This window comes from Macrosteles quadrilineatus, unplaced genomic scaffold, assembly GCF_028750875.1.
Source record: "Macrosteles quadrilineatus isolate MER2022 unplaced genomic scaffold, UCM_ALF_1.0 Scaffold_4__1_contigs__length_99947679, whole genome shotgun sequence".
Lineage (NCBI taxonomy): Eukaryota > Metazoa > Arthropoda > Insecta > Hemiptera > Cicadellidae > Macrosteles > Macrosteles quadrilineatus.
In genome coordinates this window covers 83,564,057-83,582,435 of record NW_026542597.1, presented here as the reverse complement: position 1 = coordinate 83,582,435, position 18,379 = coordinate 83,564,057, and the positions used below count along the sequence as shown (strand labels likewise).

Sequence of the window (18,379 nt, the reverse complement as noted above, 5' to 3'; positions counted from 1 at the left end):
TTGTTGTTTGATAATTTCCCGTTTGTCTCATCTCAATATAGGTATATTTAAATAGTTAATCTTAATAAGCTAGATAGGAATTAACAACAACTACTTATAACTTATCAAGTATTAGCATAGCATGAAAAAAGATAAAGAATGGATTAGATCCATACTATTGGCTGGTTTACTTTATCTATATGATCCAATGGGATTAGAGAATCCGATAAAATACAAAAAAAAAATTAAAAAACTAGAGAATCGGTAAAAAGGATGTTTTAATGGGAGATGCTGCAGAGTCCCGCTAAACCCCCTGTCACACAGCTGGTTTATTCACCGCTATGAGCTGGTGCCTCTAGCCGCTGGAGGGTTTAAACAGTTTAATATTGCAAGCTCTTGAAGAGTCACTAGCAGGACAAGTGACCACCCAGCTGTAGTATCTAGTGCCATAAACTATTCTTATATTATCCTCGGCTTTATTAATGTTTATTCAGGGATTTAATAATTAATTGTAACCTACCACTAGCTTACCTAGCTAAGTTTGAGTGTTGCAATTTAGCAGTATGCGATGATTGCACTGGATAATTTAGCTATCTATTTCAGAAAAATAAAGTTACGTGCCTTATTCTACTCCGTTTCAAAACTTATATACATAGTACATAGGCATAATACAACCTAATATACATGATCAGTTTATCATCAGTTTATTATCAGTTTACGTGGTCAGTTTATATACCATTGTTTTTTTTTTTTTAGTAAGGATTATTGTGCCTTAATTTTTGTATTAATTCTGGGTACATGGGTATTTTCTTTAGTTTGGGCCATTTAGGGGAACCAAACAAATTGTTAAAAACTCTTCTATCTCATAATTTTAGTAAACTATGATACTATTATTAGAAGTTAAATAGATGTCAAGAAAAAATAGACCGCAAATTAATATTTTTGGGATAGATTTACATTGACCAAAGAATACTCTTAGAGTGTAGTGATAAAGTTTTCCGAGCAACCCCAGGTACTATTACTTTATCTATGATAGAAGCTTGTTAAAGTTAGGTTTGCACCATATTTGGTCAAACTGGATAAACATTTTGGCACAGGTATTGTTCAAAACAAAAAAGATTTATGAATGCAAATTGTTACTACATTCTATTACTTATACTTTGCTAGGGGTCAACAAAAACCTTTGATGCCATAATGAAAACTACTTTATCTGGGTTATAGACACAGAAAAAAGGAGAATGTGCCAGTTTGTGATACTTGAAACGAAAAAATCAACAGAATACAAAACACATGTGCACACTTTATTGAAATTAAACTAAAAACACATTATTTACATCAGTAAAATTTTAAACATAATATTTATCCAAAGTACAGTAGAGAGTCAAAAATCCGAACCAATTGGGGACCGTAGGAGGTTCAGATTACCGATTTGTTCGAATTTTCGAACATAGCCTAAAAATGCCTAACAGACACAAAATTAGGCCTACAGTATTAAAAATACAGTTCTAGGATACAGTGAATGAAATAAAAATAATGATTTTTGTACTTAGGTATTTTCGTTATATAACTGTAATTCATTTCTTGAAAAAAATATATATATGTAGAGCTTATACATTGGAAACGAAGAAAACACAGACTTGCTCGGCGCGTTCACTCATTTTCCTGCCAGGCGCCACAACATCTGTTGCCTCTGTGCTAATTCAATATTTTAAAACCCCCAGGAGCAGTTCGGATTTTCGACTCTCTACTGTACTGTATAAAATGTATTTACGGTATATCAAAATCCAACAGCTTCATCAAATAACAAGGTTAACTGAGATCTTAGATTTTTCAGCTTGAAGTACTAAAACCATATGAAATATTAATAAATGGTTAGGTATTTAGTTCAAACAGATTAACATGATATATCAAAGCTAAATTAACAATTACTAGTCTAAAGTAAAAGAGTTCTATTGTAAAAGTGAAAGAAATATACAAAATTAGCTCCTGGTAAAGTTTTTGAAGACATCTATGCACAATTTATTGAGATCTAATGAGAATTATAAAGATTTGAAAGGAAAACTTTAGTTTTTTTACCACCCTCCAACCTATTTCATAGCAATAACCATGTACAGTACTTAATACTCAAACATTAAGTATATTTTTTAATGATTCACATAAACTATAAAGTGTACTCTTATCCTTCACTTTTAGCAAAGTACTCGTATATCAAAATAAGTCAATACAAATAAATATTTAATAGAGAATGGTGTATTAATTTTTATATCTACTTTACTATAACTTTTTGCACTAACAAAATACTGTAGCAGTAAAAAATTTATGAGTCCATGTTTGAGTTCATTTTCATTGAATGGAAACAGAATCAAATACATCCAAATCAATATTACAAATCCATCAGCTGTTTGGGTTTAACAGATCTACCTCTGCGTTTTTCATGATTTACAAATTGGTTCATTAGTGGTCTGAGTTGGTCGCAAGTACAAATCCAAACATAGTCGTCATCTAGCTGAACTTTATACTTCAACGGGCCAACTTGCTTACTGATGTATCCTTTCACCCACCCCACCCTTGGTAGTCTATAATTCTTGGCATAAACTATTGTACCAGGAGCGAGCTTAGCAAATGTCTTGTAAAACACTAATTTATTTCCAACATTCTTAGAAGTTATTTTCCTAAACTGTTTGTAACTTTCGTCTGTTTTCTTCATCACTAGTTCAGTAGAATAGGTTATATTAAACACTCTTGGTTTTTGTGAATATCTAACTTCCTTATGACATTGTTTCTCTTTTTCTTTATTCAAGAAGATTTCCTCTTGGGTAAAGTGAAAAACGTCATTTAAAACCACAATTGGTTTCATTTTTAGCTTTTCTTGATTTATCTTTGGAATTGCATTTTTCTTAATTTTTGGCTTGAATTTTTTCTTGATCGGAACGAATTGGTGTAAGTTTTTTCTCGTTATATTGTTATCTATGATGTATTTCAATTTTGTCTCCAATTCCTTCATGTTCCTGTCATGAGGTCTCTTGTCAAGATATCTACACAATTTGAACATGAGCATTGTATTCGCAAAAATCTGTCTTGCTGAGCGATGGTTGGCATGTAGATAATTAACTATGTTAATGAGGTTGGAATGATCTGGATTAATTGGATTTTTTCTAATATTTTCTGTATTAGATTTTGGATCCCAATCCTTGTCAACACGGGATCTACTCTCAGAATATGATAAGTCAGTATCTTCACTGCTCGTAGATAAATGATTGTCAGGCGTTTGCTGACCATTGACAGGGTGTTTCACATCATTATATTCTCCATCTTGCTGACTATTGACAGGGAGTTTCACATCATTATCTTCTATATTACTTTCACACGGGGGAATCGCATCATTAATCATACGTTCTTTGTTCTCAAATTCTGGTTTTATATCTGGATTTTCATCTTGCGGCGGTTCAGGACTTGCTTTCTCTTCCTGACCAATAGATGTATGATTGCTTTCTTCTACACTTTTCTCAATTTCCAGTGACTTATCGACTTGATCTCCAAGGTTAAGTATTTCGCTGAACATCTGACCTTCACTAGTAAACTTACGAATTTTCCCAATCAATATGTAATACGCGTCACTGTGAATGTCAAGATCCAAGTTTATGCATATTAAAGCCAACAATTCATCAGTTATGTCTACCATTGAGAATTTTATCGGCAAAATCACATTCAAAGCTTCTTTCAAATCTCTGTCGCTTATGTTTGTGTAAGGATGATTTGCAAAGTCGACACTTTTTTTGTCTATTGTTTTTGCCCCTTCTATTATAATGTTGAGGTGATCCTTGACAACATTATATATGTCCTCACTATGTTCGTTCAGTTTCATGTAACGGATGACCAAAGAGACTACTTTTTCATTAGGTATCATACGTGAAAAGTCAAACTTTCCTGGCAAAATCACCTTCAAACAACTCAGAACTAGGCTAGTCGAAACTCCTGTTTGTGATACAAGTGATGCAGTTGTAGGCTTGAGATGATTGATCGGGTATTTACATTCTGAAGTTTTCTTGATGGGACATTTCTGCACCTGAGAGTCCACAGGGTTGATGGTGATGGAGGATTTATTTACGAGAGACTTCACAGGATTGATGGAGGATTTATTTACGAGAGACTTTGCAGGATTTCTGGACGATATATTCACGTGAGACTTCACAGAATTTGTGGACGATTTATTTGCGTGAGACTTCATAGGGTTGGCCACAGCTGCAGTCTTTGGTTCCGTTGGGCCTACTTGATTTGCTACTAGAGCAGTAGGTTCAGGTTGTGGTTCCAACAGTTTCTTCATATCCACTACCTTGATGCTTGCTGGGGCTTGTACTTTTTCTTGCTGGGGAGTCGTAAGATCTGTAGGATCTCTAGTGATTGATACTTGCTTTATAGTAGTGTCGTTACCGAGAATACAAGCCATAGTATTGTTGTCTTGTTTGTATTTCTAGAAAAGAAGAAATAGTTGTAAACAAGAAAATGTCAAATTACTGAGACTAAACATTATCTAGTACAGTAAAACCTTTAGCCTATAATCCAGCTTAAACGGGCAGCAGGTAGGTCCGACTTAGAAAAAGGCAAGAGAAAATTTAAATTATTGAGTTTAAGTTACAATTAGTGAATTTGAGACAGCCAATTTAAAGTTCCTGGTTTCATGGAGCAATAATAATAATAATAAATAATGAAATTGCTGTTTTATAGTGATGAGCGTTTTATAAGCAGATGGCGAAAGCATGTATGTGAATTCCGTGTTTAGTCCCCCACAGAGGCAAAGGTGAGTGTTAATACTGTTAATGGTTGAGGTGATACATCTGTTACCAATGGAGATCAGCTGGTTTTTTAATCAGGACGATACTAAAAGCCCAAAGATAAGAACAGATGGGTCCAGTTTTACACGCTCAAATAAACTGGATTACATATATTTTCCAGTATAAGTTTTTGCTGATTTCCAACCAAGGTCAGAGTATTGACAATAGACAAAACTGTTCATGAAAATGGATTTCACATCCATAGGCTACTTTTTTGATAACTGTCACATTATTTATCTAGACACGTTTTAGCCACTATAAAGTTGTAGTTTAAAATATCCAAGCATCATCTTTAACAATCACTTTGTTCTGCAGGCTTACTAGGCCTACATTACCCAAATCAAACAAAACATCTCATTATTCTATACCTTTAGTCTACAAAATGTGTAATTTACACACAAGCCCCCTTTGTAACAATATAAACCAATATTTGTCCATGTTAAAACAGCTTTTATTCAAAACATTTCACTAGGCTACTTACACCCATTGCAGTTAGTTGATTTTTGACGAGGGTTGCAGCTTCTTCCGACAACGACTTTGTTGGAACAGCGCGAGGCGTCAGGAAGCGTCTGTTGCCTTCATTTTTATATGCCTTTTCCGCAAAATGATCACTGCAGACTTTGGAACCATGGGTTGGAATGAAATCTAGTGTCCCAGTGGCTGCCACCCAAACAGTCAGTATTTCGGGATTGTTGGGAAACCTATAACATAATGAAGGATTAACATCACAAAGTAGATAAATACTTTTTGGTCACATTGCAGTAAATTTCGCTGTTTTTAAGAAATGGTAAAAAATAATCAGGTGGAGCCAATTTAGTCAGGTGTGTATTGTATAGTTATCTTTTATCAATGAGTTAAGATGAAGAAAATAGTCCGATTAAAAAATATTACGATAACCGTTATTCAAACTATGTATTTATCTTGTCACAGTTTGTGTCTCATTACAATAAGTGCCTTTTATCAATAGCATATTTAGAGTACATTACAAATGTAAAATAGTTTCAGTAGGTAAGCCTACTGTGACGTAAAATTCTACAAAACGACAGTACAAGGACGTGAGACCGAGGAAGCTCAGTCCCTGTTCGGGCGCCGGAGATGTGACGTAAAATTCTAGGGGGGGAATAAACTAGTATTCACCAAGTCAGGCTAGGCCTACCCCTGGAATTGGCCACACTCAAATTTCTTCCCCGGAGTGCTCAGAAGGAGCCGAGAAAAATCCAGGGGTCGATACGAAGTTGTCACAGCTTTGACTGATCAATTTATTTAAAATTTAATCGAAGGCTCAGAGCTCTAGAAGCGCTCAGGAAATCCTGCAGACGCCCAGTTGGAGCTATATCATCCCAGCCTTCGTAAAAGTGTTTTGGAGAATTTTGCCTAACTTTTAGAATGACTCTGTAGGGCCGACGAGTATTCAATCTGAAGCCAATGTGATTCAATTACTCGTAATGAACTTTAAAATAATTAGCTAAAGGCCTAGGTAAATAATATAATATCGAATATAATGTAAAACCCAATCCCTACAGAGTCGTCGGGGCCTAATTAATATAATTGGACGGATAATTTAACGTGAGTGGTTTAAAATAAATTTAATACTGATTTTCGTAGCTGATTATTCAACTCAGCCTGCTCCCAAGACTCGATTCTTTCACCCGCCAAAGACGGGGTTTAGAACTCAGACGACGAGTCTCGGGGTATTAAAACGTCGAATTAACTGGAATAACTTAAGTAATAATTTAATCGTGAAACGAACTGAATTAACGTAATTTAATAGCCAATTGGTTTAAAAGAGCCGAAAAATATCCACCGCTAGTCACTGGCAGGCAGGAACTGGCGGGTTTTGTACGAGTCGGCAAGAACTAAGTTAATAAAATTTAGAAAATTATAATCGAACGTAAACGGATAAAATAAATGGCAGACGAGTATGCGTATGTTGGAAAAAGAATATTTAAAAGAAAGTAGGAAAGTCTGAAAACGTAGCTAACCTGAATCGATATCGTATGACGAAGTTAGTTTCGTTGTGCGAAGAGGCTTCTCGTTAACGAGTCGACGGTCGAACAGCGAATAATTCTTGTCCGGCTCAAATCCCGATTTCCTCGGCCGCGGCTCAAGCGCTGCGGTGGCGATTTCGGAAACTAGCCAACAGCTGATCGGGGATTCGCCTGTTGAGCCGGTCTAGTTGTCGTCTGTCGTTGGTCAACAAACACCATTTTGAGGTTAAGTGATGTTGTAATCGGCGTTAAATATTCGTAAAATCGGTCGTTTTAACTTTATTATGTGAAACGGAGTGCTATTATGAATAAATATATCGTTGTGGGTGTGTTTGTGTACTTCACTGTTATTAAAAGTAGGCCTACGTTCTTTGGCCCATAGCCCAAGCTAGGGCCAACACATAGGCCTAGGATTAGGATGTTGTGGATAAAAATCGGGTAAGTTATGGTGTTTGTTGACTAGCAATACGTTTTTACCCCCCTTAAAATTTGGTACCTCACACCCCTTACCAACTTCACAAAAAAAAAGAGAAAAAAAAAGATTCCAAACGTAGGGGGGATGGTCCAAAGGCCTCGTAGAAGGGGTAGCTGAAGAAACGGCGACGTGAAGAAGAGGTCGTGTACGAGAGGGAAAAGGAAACGAAAAAAATAAAATCTTCTTGATAACAAAATAAAAAGAACTTCTTAAACGAAAATAAAAACCAACTGGTATAAAAACACCTCTCGTAAAATCGGAAAAAAGATGAACGGTAAAACAAACAAAAAATACTTCTGAATCATTGAACGTAGGGAAATGATTCTTCGGCCCTCAACGTTGGTGGTAGGGCTTCAGGTCCTTCACGTGAACTACGTGCGACGCCCCCGTGCGCACGTCTCTCACCGTGTAGAGGTTGGCCCCACGCCGCTCCTCAACCTCGCAGGGTCCGTCGAACTTCGGCGCGAGCTTCCCGACCACGGCGTCGGCTGCGGAAGACAGCGTGTGAATTCGCCGCATCACGCGATCGCCGTTATGGTACTTCACCTCCCGTCGGCGGAGGTTGTAGTACCTCGCCTGCTGCTCGTAGGCGGTCTTGAGGTTTGCGTGGACCTTCTCGTAGAGGCGTTCGAATTCTCGTGTTCGTCTGTCGTGGACTTCGGCGAGCGTCGGCTGTCCGTCAACGTCGGGTGTCGCCTCCAACGTTTTCCCTCGGACAGCTTTCGGGACTCTGAGTTCGCGGCCTAACGTTAGCATCGCCGGCGTGTAACCCGTCGAATCGTGGACGGCGGTGTTTATGGCGAACTGGAGCTCGGCGATATGGGCGTCCCATGACCTATGATTTTCTTTCACAAACTGAGAAATCATGGTCTTCACAACGCGGTTGACTCGTTCCACCGGGTTCGATTGCGGACTGTAGGGAGCTGTGTTTGTTAAAGCTATGTCCCAATCCGTCGCCAGGTCTCTAAAGAGGTTCGAAACGAACTGAGTCCCGTTGTCGGTGATTATGGACTCAGGTGCTCCGTATCGAAGGAGCATCTCCTTAGTTTTACTGACAACGTTCTTGGCCGTTGCCGACCCGATAGGACATAGCTCAACCCACTTGCTGTACGTGTCCTGGATCACCAGCAGGAAGCGGTGGCCCTTGCCAGACCTGGGTAGCGGACCCACTAGGTCGGCGGACACCGTGTACCACGGACCTTTTGGAGCCCGGAAGTACATCTTCCCTGCCGGTTTCGTCTGCGCCACCTTGTACTTTTGGCATGCATCACAGGATCTCACGTAGGCTTTCGTCTCCCGACGCCATCCAGGCCAAAAATATTCGGGCCCTACACGGCAAAGTGTTTTCTTGACACCAAGGTGTCCTGCCGTAGCGTCATCGTGGTTCTGTCGTAGTACCGCCTCTACTTGCCTTGGAGGAACGCACATTCTCCAGGACAGCCTACCACCACTCCCATGGCGTTGGGAGGTTCGGTAAAGGCGGTTCTCCACGATTTGATATCGCGGATAGCGTCGTGGGTTGGCGGTCACAGCTGCGTACAACCGGTCGTACCAATCAGTCGGAGGGACGTCGTTGGCTTCGTTGGGGCGTTCGTCGGGTTGCATCGCGTCACTCGGTTGGTTTTCCGGTCTCGTCGATTCCCTGCGTCTGGTCGTGCGTCGCTCGCGAGGCGCGTCTGTCACCTCCGATGTGAGGTGACTCACCGCGACCAGGCCCGATTGGCCCTCGTTGGTCACGGGTTGCCTCGACAAAGCGTCAGCGACGCGGTTCAGGGTGCCCTTCCGGTACTTGATCTCGAAGGTGTACTGCTGAAGTTCCATCACCCACCGCGCTAGACGTCCGCTAGGCTCGTGTAGCCTCATTAGCCATTTCAGCGCGACGTGGTCGGTTATGGCGACGAACTTGTAACCCTCGAGGTACGGCTTGAATTTTCGGGTCGCCCAAACCAACGCAAGACACTCTAACTCCGTCGTTGTATAGTTCTTCTCTTGGTCCGTAAGCAGTCGGCTAGCGTAAGCGATTACGACTTCGCCAGATTCTTGGTTCTGCGTGAGAGCGGCTCCAAGACCGATGGTCGACGCGTCGGTCTGGAGGACAAACGGGACCAAGAAGTCGGGACAGGCCAGGACAGGAGCAGAGGTGAGGCGTCGTTTTAGTTCTTCGAACGAGTCCTCCTGTTCAGGGCCCCACAGCCACCGAGCGTTCTTCTTCAACAGTTGTCGCATCGGGGCGGTTACTTGGGCAAACCTGTCCACGAAACGACGGTACCAGGACGCAAGACCGAGAAAGCTTCGAAGGGTTTTGCCGTTCGTAGGTCGTGGGAACTCGTCGATAGCACGGACCTTCTCTGGGTCGGTCGATATCCCCTCGTTGTTGACGACGTGTCCGAGATATCTGAGCTCCTTTTTGCAGAAGTTACACTTCTCTGGGTTTAAACGTAGGCCAGCCTTTCTAAGGCGTTCGAAGACCACCCGGAGGATCTGCAAGTGCTCAGTAAACGTGGCGGACACCACAACGAGGTCGTCGAGGTAGGCGAACACCTTCGGCTCAAGCTCCGGACCGATGACCTTGTCCAGGAGGCGTTGAAAGGTCGCTCCGGCGGAATGGAGTCCGAAGGGCATTACCGTAAACTGAAATAGGCCTAACCCGGGTACGGTGAACGCGGTGATCGGTCGGCTTTCCTTCGCTAACGGCACCTGCCAATAGCCTTGTTTTAAGTCCAGTGTGCTGATGTACCTCGCCGGCCGTAGTTTCTCCAGAATCGCGTTGATTCTGGGCAGCGGATACGCGTCGGGGACAGAGCACTCGTTGACTTTACGCATATCGATGCAAAACCGAAACTTTCCGTTGCTCTTCCTCGTCAGCACGACTGGCGAACTCCAAGGGCTATCCGATGGTTCGATAACACCATCGCGGAGCATCGTCGCCACCTCTTCGTCGATGATAGCTTGCATCGCGGGATTTCTGGGGTAATACCGCTGCTTGACGGGGGCGGCGTTTTCTTTGAGCCGTATCGTGTGCTCAGCCAACGCCGTCTTCCCCGAAACGTCGTCAAACAGTGGTAGTTCGCGTTCCAGGAATTCCGCGAGTCGCGTGTCTTCGTTGGAGGTCAATGTCTGGATAGCGTTGACCGAACAGGACGGGGGAACGTCGTCGTTGCGGAGGTTCTGTACAGCGGTGTGTACACTGACAAGAGCGAGGTCAGTAATACACCGAATGCCGAGTACCACCTCCACACTCAGGTTCGGGACATGCAGGGCATCCAACAAATACGTCTGGCCCGCGATTTCACCGTCCACTCTGTACCGATCCGAGACACGGCAACTCGCTCCGTTGGCCATACGTAGGTTGACGTCAGCCTGGTCGGGTTCGATGCCGCACGTCCGAAGGTGACGTACGGCGCGATCTCCAATCAGACTGACCGACGAGCCGGTATCGACGAGGGCGCTGAACGTATCACCTGAGATGACCACGTCGACGAAGGGTCGGTCATCTCTGGGGGCGCGTTCGCGGCTGACGGTTCCCGTGAATTCCGTTATGAAGCCGAGCCAGCGATTCCACTCCTCGGAGGTCGTGTGACGCTTCGTTCTACGGAGCTCAGGCGACCTCCCGCAGACTGAACCCGATGGCCGTTTCCCGAGACGCAGTTGCACCGACGCGTGGAGATGCCTACCCTCTTGCAGTGGTAGCAACGCAGGACCTTGGGCTTCGAACACTCGCGAAACAGATGTCCGGTCTCGTCGCAGTTCCAGCACACGAATTGCAGAGAGCCTGCCGCTCGTTCGTTCGTCGTACCGGGCGATCTGGTTCTCGTAGAGTCCGGTGTCCGCCTTCGCCTGTAGTCGTCTCGTGGTGAAGGGTCACGGGGGTTTGACCGCGCAAACGTCGTTCTCTTGCGGCTGTCCTCCAAGGGTTTACCAGGTCGTGACCTGGCCGTCACCTCGGATTCCTCGGCATGGTCGTCCGACCAGCGATCAATCGCCGCGCTGTTGTAGACCCGGTCGACTTTCCGATCTCGAACGTAGGCAGTTTCCGGTATCAGCGACATCGAAGGTGGTGGCGGTGGACGGAAGGTCTGTCGGCAACGTACATACGCCTCGTACCCCTCAGCTCTTTCCAGCAACTCCTCCAGAGTACAAAAATCGGTACGACGTAAGACGAGTTTGTACTCCGGGCGCATGTTGCGGTATATGAGGTCGAGTTTACCCTGCTGCGAGAACGTACCGCTCCTCCGGATCAGCGTTGAGAGCGCTACGACGTAGTCACGAATGGATTCGCGCTCGCCTTGTGTCCGTCGCCTTACCTCGTCGTCTAGATCTTGTCGATATAACGGAGGGAGGTATTGATCTTCGAACTGACGTTTGAAATCTTGATACGTCCGCCAGCTGCCGCGACAGTTCCGATACCAAAGCAATGCCGGGCCGTGAAGAAGTTCCGGCAACGCCTTCGTCACTTCGTTGAGGTCGATCGAGTAGGCTTCCGCCAACTCCTCCAGACGTTCCAGAAACGAGACCGGGTCCTTCTTGCCGTCAAACCGCAGATTCCACTTGCGGACCCGATTACACAACGACGGCGTGTCGTCTCCCACTCTCGTCCCACCCCACGGGTTAGGGTTGTCTGGACGTGAGGTTGAGAAGCCGGGTTGGAATCGCGACGTCCATGGGTCTTGATTGGGTTGTGACCACTGGTTTGTCCGGTCGCCGAAATCGTAACGAGACGTCTGGGCTTGCGACTGGAAGTCGTACGGTTGAGGCAGGGTCGTTACGTAGGTCGACGGGTAAGCTGTTGGCCGTTCGTCGGGTCTATTAATCGTAGCACGATAGTCGTGTTCCGCCAGTGGTCCGAAAAGTGTGTGACGTGACGTAATATCTTGACCAGGTGACGGGACGTTAGCCGGCAGCTTTACCAACGTCGCGAGAGTTCGTCGAACGGACTCCGAATCGGCGTTTGGTGGGAGTCTCAGTATTTCTCGAACGCTGGCCATCTCCTGGTGCGTTGAAGGAGGTGCCAGCCACTGTGGTTGAGATCGTGTATCGTAGGCTGTAGAGGCAGTAGTCGCCGTCGGGTTCATCGGCTGACCGATGCTTCCCAACGGGTTCTTCCAATAATCACAAAACCGTTTGCGAAGTTCGGCAACGCTACCCTCAGTTTCTAGATGATATTTACTCATCTCGGCTATCAGGTGCTGTTTGTTCAGCGTATGTATCCAACTGACGCGCGGGTCGTCCAACGGTGATTTCGGGATGTTCTCCATCGTCGAAGGTATTTGGGAGATCGTCGTCGTGGTCGTGGTCGTCGTTGACGTTTGAATTCCCACCGTGGATATCGTCACGTGGCCGATCGGTAGCGTATCGGGTCGGGCGATGGTCGTCGGGGTACCCGAAGTTGATGATTCCGTATCTCCAGTCATTTCGTCAAAATTTCAAAGTCAAAACCGTGTTTTTCGAGTCCAAATGTTCGGGCGCCAGAGATGTGACGTAAAATTCTACAAAACGACAGTACAAGGACGTGAGACCGAGGAAGCTCAGTCCCTGTTCGGGCGCCGGAGATGTGACGTAAAATTCTAGGGGGGGAATAAACTAGTATTCACCAAGTCAGGCTAGGCCTACCCCTGGAATTGGCCACACTCAAATTTCTTCCCCGGAGTGCTCAGAAGGAGCCGAGAAAAATCCAGGGGTCGATACGAAGTTGTCACAGCTTTGACTGATCAATTTATTTAAAATTTAATCGAAGGCTCAGAGCTCTAGAAGCGCTCAGGAAATCCTGCAGACGCCCAGTTGGAGCTATATCATCCCAGCCTTCGTAAAAGTGTTTTGGAGAATTTTGCCTAACTTTTAGAATGACTCTGTAGGGCCGACGAGTATTCAATCTGAAGCCAATGTGATTCAATTACTCGTAATGAACTTTAAAATAATTAGCTAAAGGCCTAGGTAAATAATATAATATCGAATATAATGTAAAACCCAATCCCTACAGAGTCGTCGGGGCCTAATTAATATAATTGGACGGATAATTTAACGTGAGTGGTTTAAAATAAATTTAATACTGATTTTCGTAGCTGATTATTCAACTCAGCCTGCTCCCAAGACTCAATTCTTTCACCCGCCAAAGACGGGGTTTAGAACTCAGACGACGAGTCTCGGGGTATTAAAACGTCGAATTAACTGGAATAACTTAAGTAATAATTTAATCGTGAAACGAACTGAATTAACGTAATTTAATAGCCAATTGGTTTAAAAGAGCCGAAAAATATCCACCACTAGTCACTGGCAGGCAGGAACTGGCGGGTTTTGTACGAGTCGGCAAGAACTAAGTTAATAAAATTTAGAAAATTATAATCGAACGTAAACGGATAAAATAAATGGCAGACGAGTATGCGTATGTTGGAAAAAGAATATTTAAAAGAAAGTAGGAAAGTCTGAAAACGTAGCTAACCTGAATCGATATCGTATGACGAAGTTAGTTTCGTTGTGCGAAGAGGCTTCTCGTTAACGAGTCGACGGTCGAACAGCGAATAATTCTTGTCCGGCTCAAATCCCGATTTCCTCGGCCGCGGCTCAAGCGCTGCGGTGGCGATTTCGGAAACTAGCCAACAGCTGATCGGGGATTCGCCTGTTGAGCCGGTCTAGTTGTCGTCTGTCGTTGGTCAACAAACACCATTTTGAGGTTAAGTGATGTTGTAATCGGCGTTAAATATTCGTAAAATCGGTCGTTTTAACTTTATTATGTGAAACGGAGTGCTATTATGAATAAATATATCGTTGTGGGTGTGTTTGTGTACTTCACTGTTATTAAAAGTAGGCCTACGTTCTTTGGCCCATAGCCCAAGCTAGGGCCAACACATAGGCCTAGGATTAGGATGTTGTGGATAAAAATCGGGTAAGTTATGGTGTTTGTTGACTAGCAATACGTTTTTACCCCCCTTAAAATTTGGTACCTCACACTACTTTAAAATAAAAATTCTTATTTTTTTGTGGAGTTATATCTCATGCATGTATATCTTTTTCCAAACGACTAAATAGTTTAACAGAACAGTAACAACTGTTTATATAGGGAGAGTGTACCATTCAATGACTGTTTAAGCTCGAGTTTCCACTTGTATATAGGGGTTTGCATGTAGAGGTTCCAATCCCAGGATTTCGGGATTTGTCCAAGCCGATCTCGGGATTGATCCCGGGATTATAATATTTTATGATCTTAACCTCTTGGCCAGGGCCGATTTACCGAATAGGCAAGGTAGGCACGTGCCTAGGGCGCGAGGCAATTGGCTTTTTTTGGGGGCGCCAAAAAATTGGAAAAAAGAAAAAAAATTGTGGCCGTTTTTGCATGCGATCGCGGTAAACTGATAATCCCTTGCGGCCGTGAAGACACCTTAACAGTCCCCCATAATTGCGGCAAGATGTTAATTATTTACCGCGGTTGTATATACGTCGTCATCGTCCGTCTCCCGTGATCGCGTCAAAGTTCTGACTATTTCCAGCGGATGTGTGGACATAATTATCGTCTTCCTTGATCGCGGCAATATATGAACACATCCCGCGGTCGTGATGAGACTATCACCGTCTACCGCGAATGAGGCAAAATTGTAATCTTTTCCCGGGGTCGTGTGGACATTATCATCTTCTTGCGTGATCACGATAAAATTCTTATAATCCCTCACAGCCGTGAAGACATCATCGCCTCCCATGGTCGTGAGGCATTGTCATCATCTCCCGCCATTGCGGCAAATGGTAATCATCTCCCGCGGTTGTTTGGAGATCATCATCGTCTTTCACGAATGAGGCAAATTTCTGATTTTTCCCGTGGTTGAGTGGACATTATCATCGTCTTACGCGATTGCGGTAAAATTCTGATCATCCCTCGCAGCCGTGTAGAGTAGACATCATTATTGTAACTCCCGCGATCCTGTAGACATCGCAATCGTTCCCCGCTGTCGTGAAGACATCATATAATCGTCTCCCTCGGTCGTGAAGACACCGTAATCATCTCCCGCGATCGTGAAGACATCGTAATCGTCTCCGCGCGATCGTGAAGACATTGTAATCGTCTCCGCGCGATCGTGAAGACATTGTAATCGTCTCCGCGCGATCGTGAAGACATCGTAATCGTCTCCGCGCGATCGTGAAGACATCGTAATCGTCTCCCGCGGTCGTGAAGACATCGTAATCGTCTCCAGCTGTCGTGATTCATCGTAATCGTCTCCCGCTGTCGTGAAGACATCGTAATTGTCTCCCGCGATTACGGCAAAATGTTAATAATATCCCGCAGTTATGTGGATATCATTATCGTCTTCCGCGATCGTGGCAAATTTCTGACTGTTTTCCGTGGTTGTGTGGACCATGATCATATCCCGCGGTCATTTAGTCGATATCATAGTCTCGCGCGATCGCGGTAAAATCATGATCATATCCCATGGTCGTTTAGACATTATCATCGTATCATGCGATCGCGGCAATATTCTGACTATCCTCTGTGGATCTCATTATCGTATTGCGCGATCGCGGTAAAATCATGATCATATCCCGCGGTCGTTTAGATATTATTATCATCTCATGCGATCGCGGCAAAGTTCTGATCATCCCTCGAGGCCTTTTGGAGACATATTATTGCCTCCCGTCTCCCGTGGTCACGGAAACGTCACTGTTGTAAATTGACAATTCCAGGTATAAAATTAACACATAATTCCTGGTTCAAAAAAATTCACGCTTAGTTTCCGGATTTCCCGGTTGGTGGTCACCCTGTTATATATTGCAAAGGGGCGCTACTATTAGTTGTGCCTAGGGTGCTGACATGGTCAAAAACGGGCCTGCTCTTGGCCATTTTATATGAGCGTGGAGTCTCCTTGTTACGTCCTTACATGTTTTAAACTGGCCCTGCTTGTGTTATGCTCTGGAATTTAGCTGTCTTTCCAAATAAACAAATTATATTACCTTACAGAAGTTTCATCACTCTTATTCTCATTTATTAATGTATAAATTTCTGCATTCTGAATTGTCTGATGTTTACCTGCATATCTAAACTCTCCACAAGATCACACCAGTTAGGGTTCATGTAGGCGGCACTTAATGCTCAAATGGTCCCTGAGTTAACGAACAGTTTGGTGCAGGGAATTGTTTAAACCATTTTAAAGTCAGAGAGTTTTTGAGAAATTTGTACTTACCTAGATTTTAAATTTTTTACTTTGACCATTTTCAATTGTGTTTATGACTCATAAATTAGTTTCCAAAATTAAGATAGGTAAGCTTAATTGTAGCCTATTTGATATAAAAAGCAGCTATCTTGCAAAACTGCTAAAATTTATATTTTTATACTTACTTGTGAAAAGAAACAGTGCTGTTCTTTTTGTCGTAGATATTTGGACATCCTGATATTGAACACTTCATCTTCACAGGGTTTTGAACATTCAATTAATTAACGTATAATTTGAGAAGGGAATTATCTGAAAATTTACAACAGATGATAAGGTACCGGTAAATAAGATTAGGTTCAAGGTACTGTACTGCAAAGATAGGCAAGGATTGTTTTAATAATAAAATTTGTCTGAAAGACATTCAGGGTCCAAAGTTCCACACTTGCATCTTTAGGCCATACCGTACAGTTTAGTAAGTTACCGGTACAACTAAAGTCTATTGTGAAAATCAACTGCAGTAAGTTAGCCCGGGGACTGAAATATTGACTAAATACTTGAAACTGCTGTCAGGTATTGTAAAACTCAAATTATTGAAGTAAGTTTAGACAATTTTTGTAACCATGCAAGACCTATCACGAGAGAAAGCAATCGGCTAAAATACCGACCACGTGCAGCAAAGTAGCCTCCACCTCTTACAGCCTAGAATCAGTTATTCTCCAACCCTTCCTGGGCTATGGACGGATACTTATAGGCTTATCTGTCAATCTACCTTTACATTCTGGTTGGATTATAACAATATTTGTATTGCAATTTGAGTTGTAAGCTGTAATAAATTTAATTGTTGTGAATTTATGAAAAATTCAGAAAAATGCTACCCTTAGTCGGCGTTGCGGCCAACTAGAGCATTAGCCTAGGTCCTGTCAAATCCATCCATTATTGGGGATTTCCATGACTTTCAATGACCAGAATTTTTTTCCAAGACTTTCCCTGACTTTCCAGAATGTGGACACCCTGCATAGCCTAGATTCGTAATTGTAACCTTCGTTTTACGGCCACTTATATCTCTCCGACAAAAAATGATTGCATTTTTGGATTCAGCGTGAAAAATACTGTAAGTAGACATCTAAAAATTACACGATATCGCATTGTAGATGTATCCGTGATTGAACTTCAAACAAACACATAGCCTAAATAAACAAACACACAAACTTTCTCATTTATAATATTAGTAAGTAAGATTTGCCGAATTGATTAAGAACATGTTCCAGACTAGTCATTTCATGGGGCTGTGAGGCACATACAATAAACCGGAAACCTTGGCAAGTAGCAGATCAAGAGTGGCCTAGGCCTAGGCCTGACTTACTTAATGTTGGTAAACAACAATTAATTTTGTTACTCTAGTTGACATTTCTATATAAATTTTTTAGCGGCATGTACAAATAAAAGTGTTGATGGCCTAGCCTAGATCTGACACTTTTAAGTAAAAGAGATGCAATTAATTGATAAAACGGGCCTAAGCATAACCTAATGGTTTCTGTTGATCTATCTCTTAAGCATACACACACCGGTAATGAAACCCTTCACATTCTGCTAATCATACATACCAAATGTAGTACACGCATTTGATTATCACCAATAGTTACTAAATCAATGATCGTAAGATATATTTTTAATCGTCAACATACTGATCTACAAACAACAGGAATAGGTATTCAAAGTTCAAACAAACCCAACCCCAAACCCCAACCTAACCATAACCAACAAAACGTTCACATTTCGTCATTATTCCTCCATTCCTCTGCTGTTCATTTCATTCCTTACCCTTATCTCTTCCCTTCAAACAAAATCTATCCATCCATTATTTCAGTCCAAGTCCAAGAAGAAGAAGTGTCAAGTGTCAGTCGACAGTCAGTACCAGTAGTAGTCAGACAGTGTACTCACTCTACTCAACTCAGTGCAGTGTAGTGTCGTCAG

The 18,379-nt window shown here is 43.0% G+C and overlaps 1 protein-coding gene across 1 annotated transcript; it reads right to left on the bottom strand.

The window, feature by feature from the left end:
* Positions 1–1,259: 1,259 nt before the first annotated feature.
* On the bottom strand, positions 1,260–18,115 carry LOC128992211 (uncharacterized). Its single transcript, XM_054415676.1, has 4 exons — positions 18,010–18,115; positions 16,591–16,714; positions 5,293–5,512; positions 1,260–4,450 (listed from the first exon to the last, which is right to left on the bottom strand). Exons 2-4 carry the CDS (start codon positions 16,656–16,658, stop codon positions 2,363–2,365), a joined length of 2,376 nt encoding a protein of 791 aa, XP_054271651.1. The 5' UTR covers positions 16,659–16,714; positions 18,010–18,115; the 3' UTR covers positions 1,260–2,362.
* Positions 18,116–18,379: the final 264 nt, after the last annotated feature.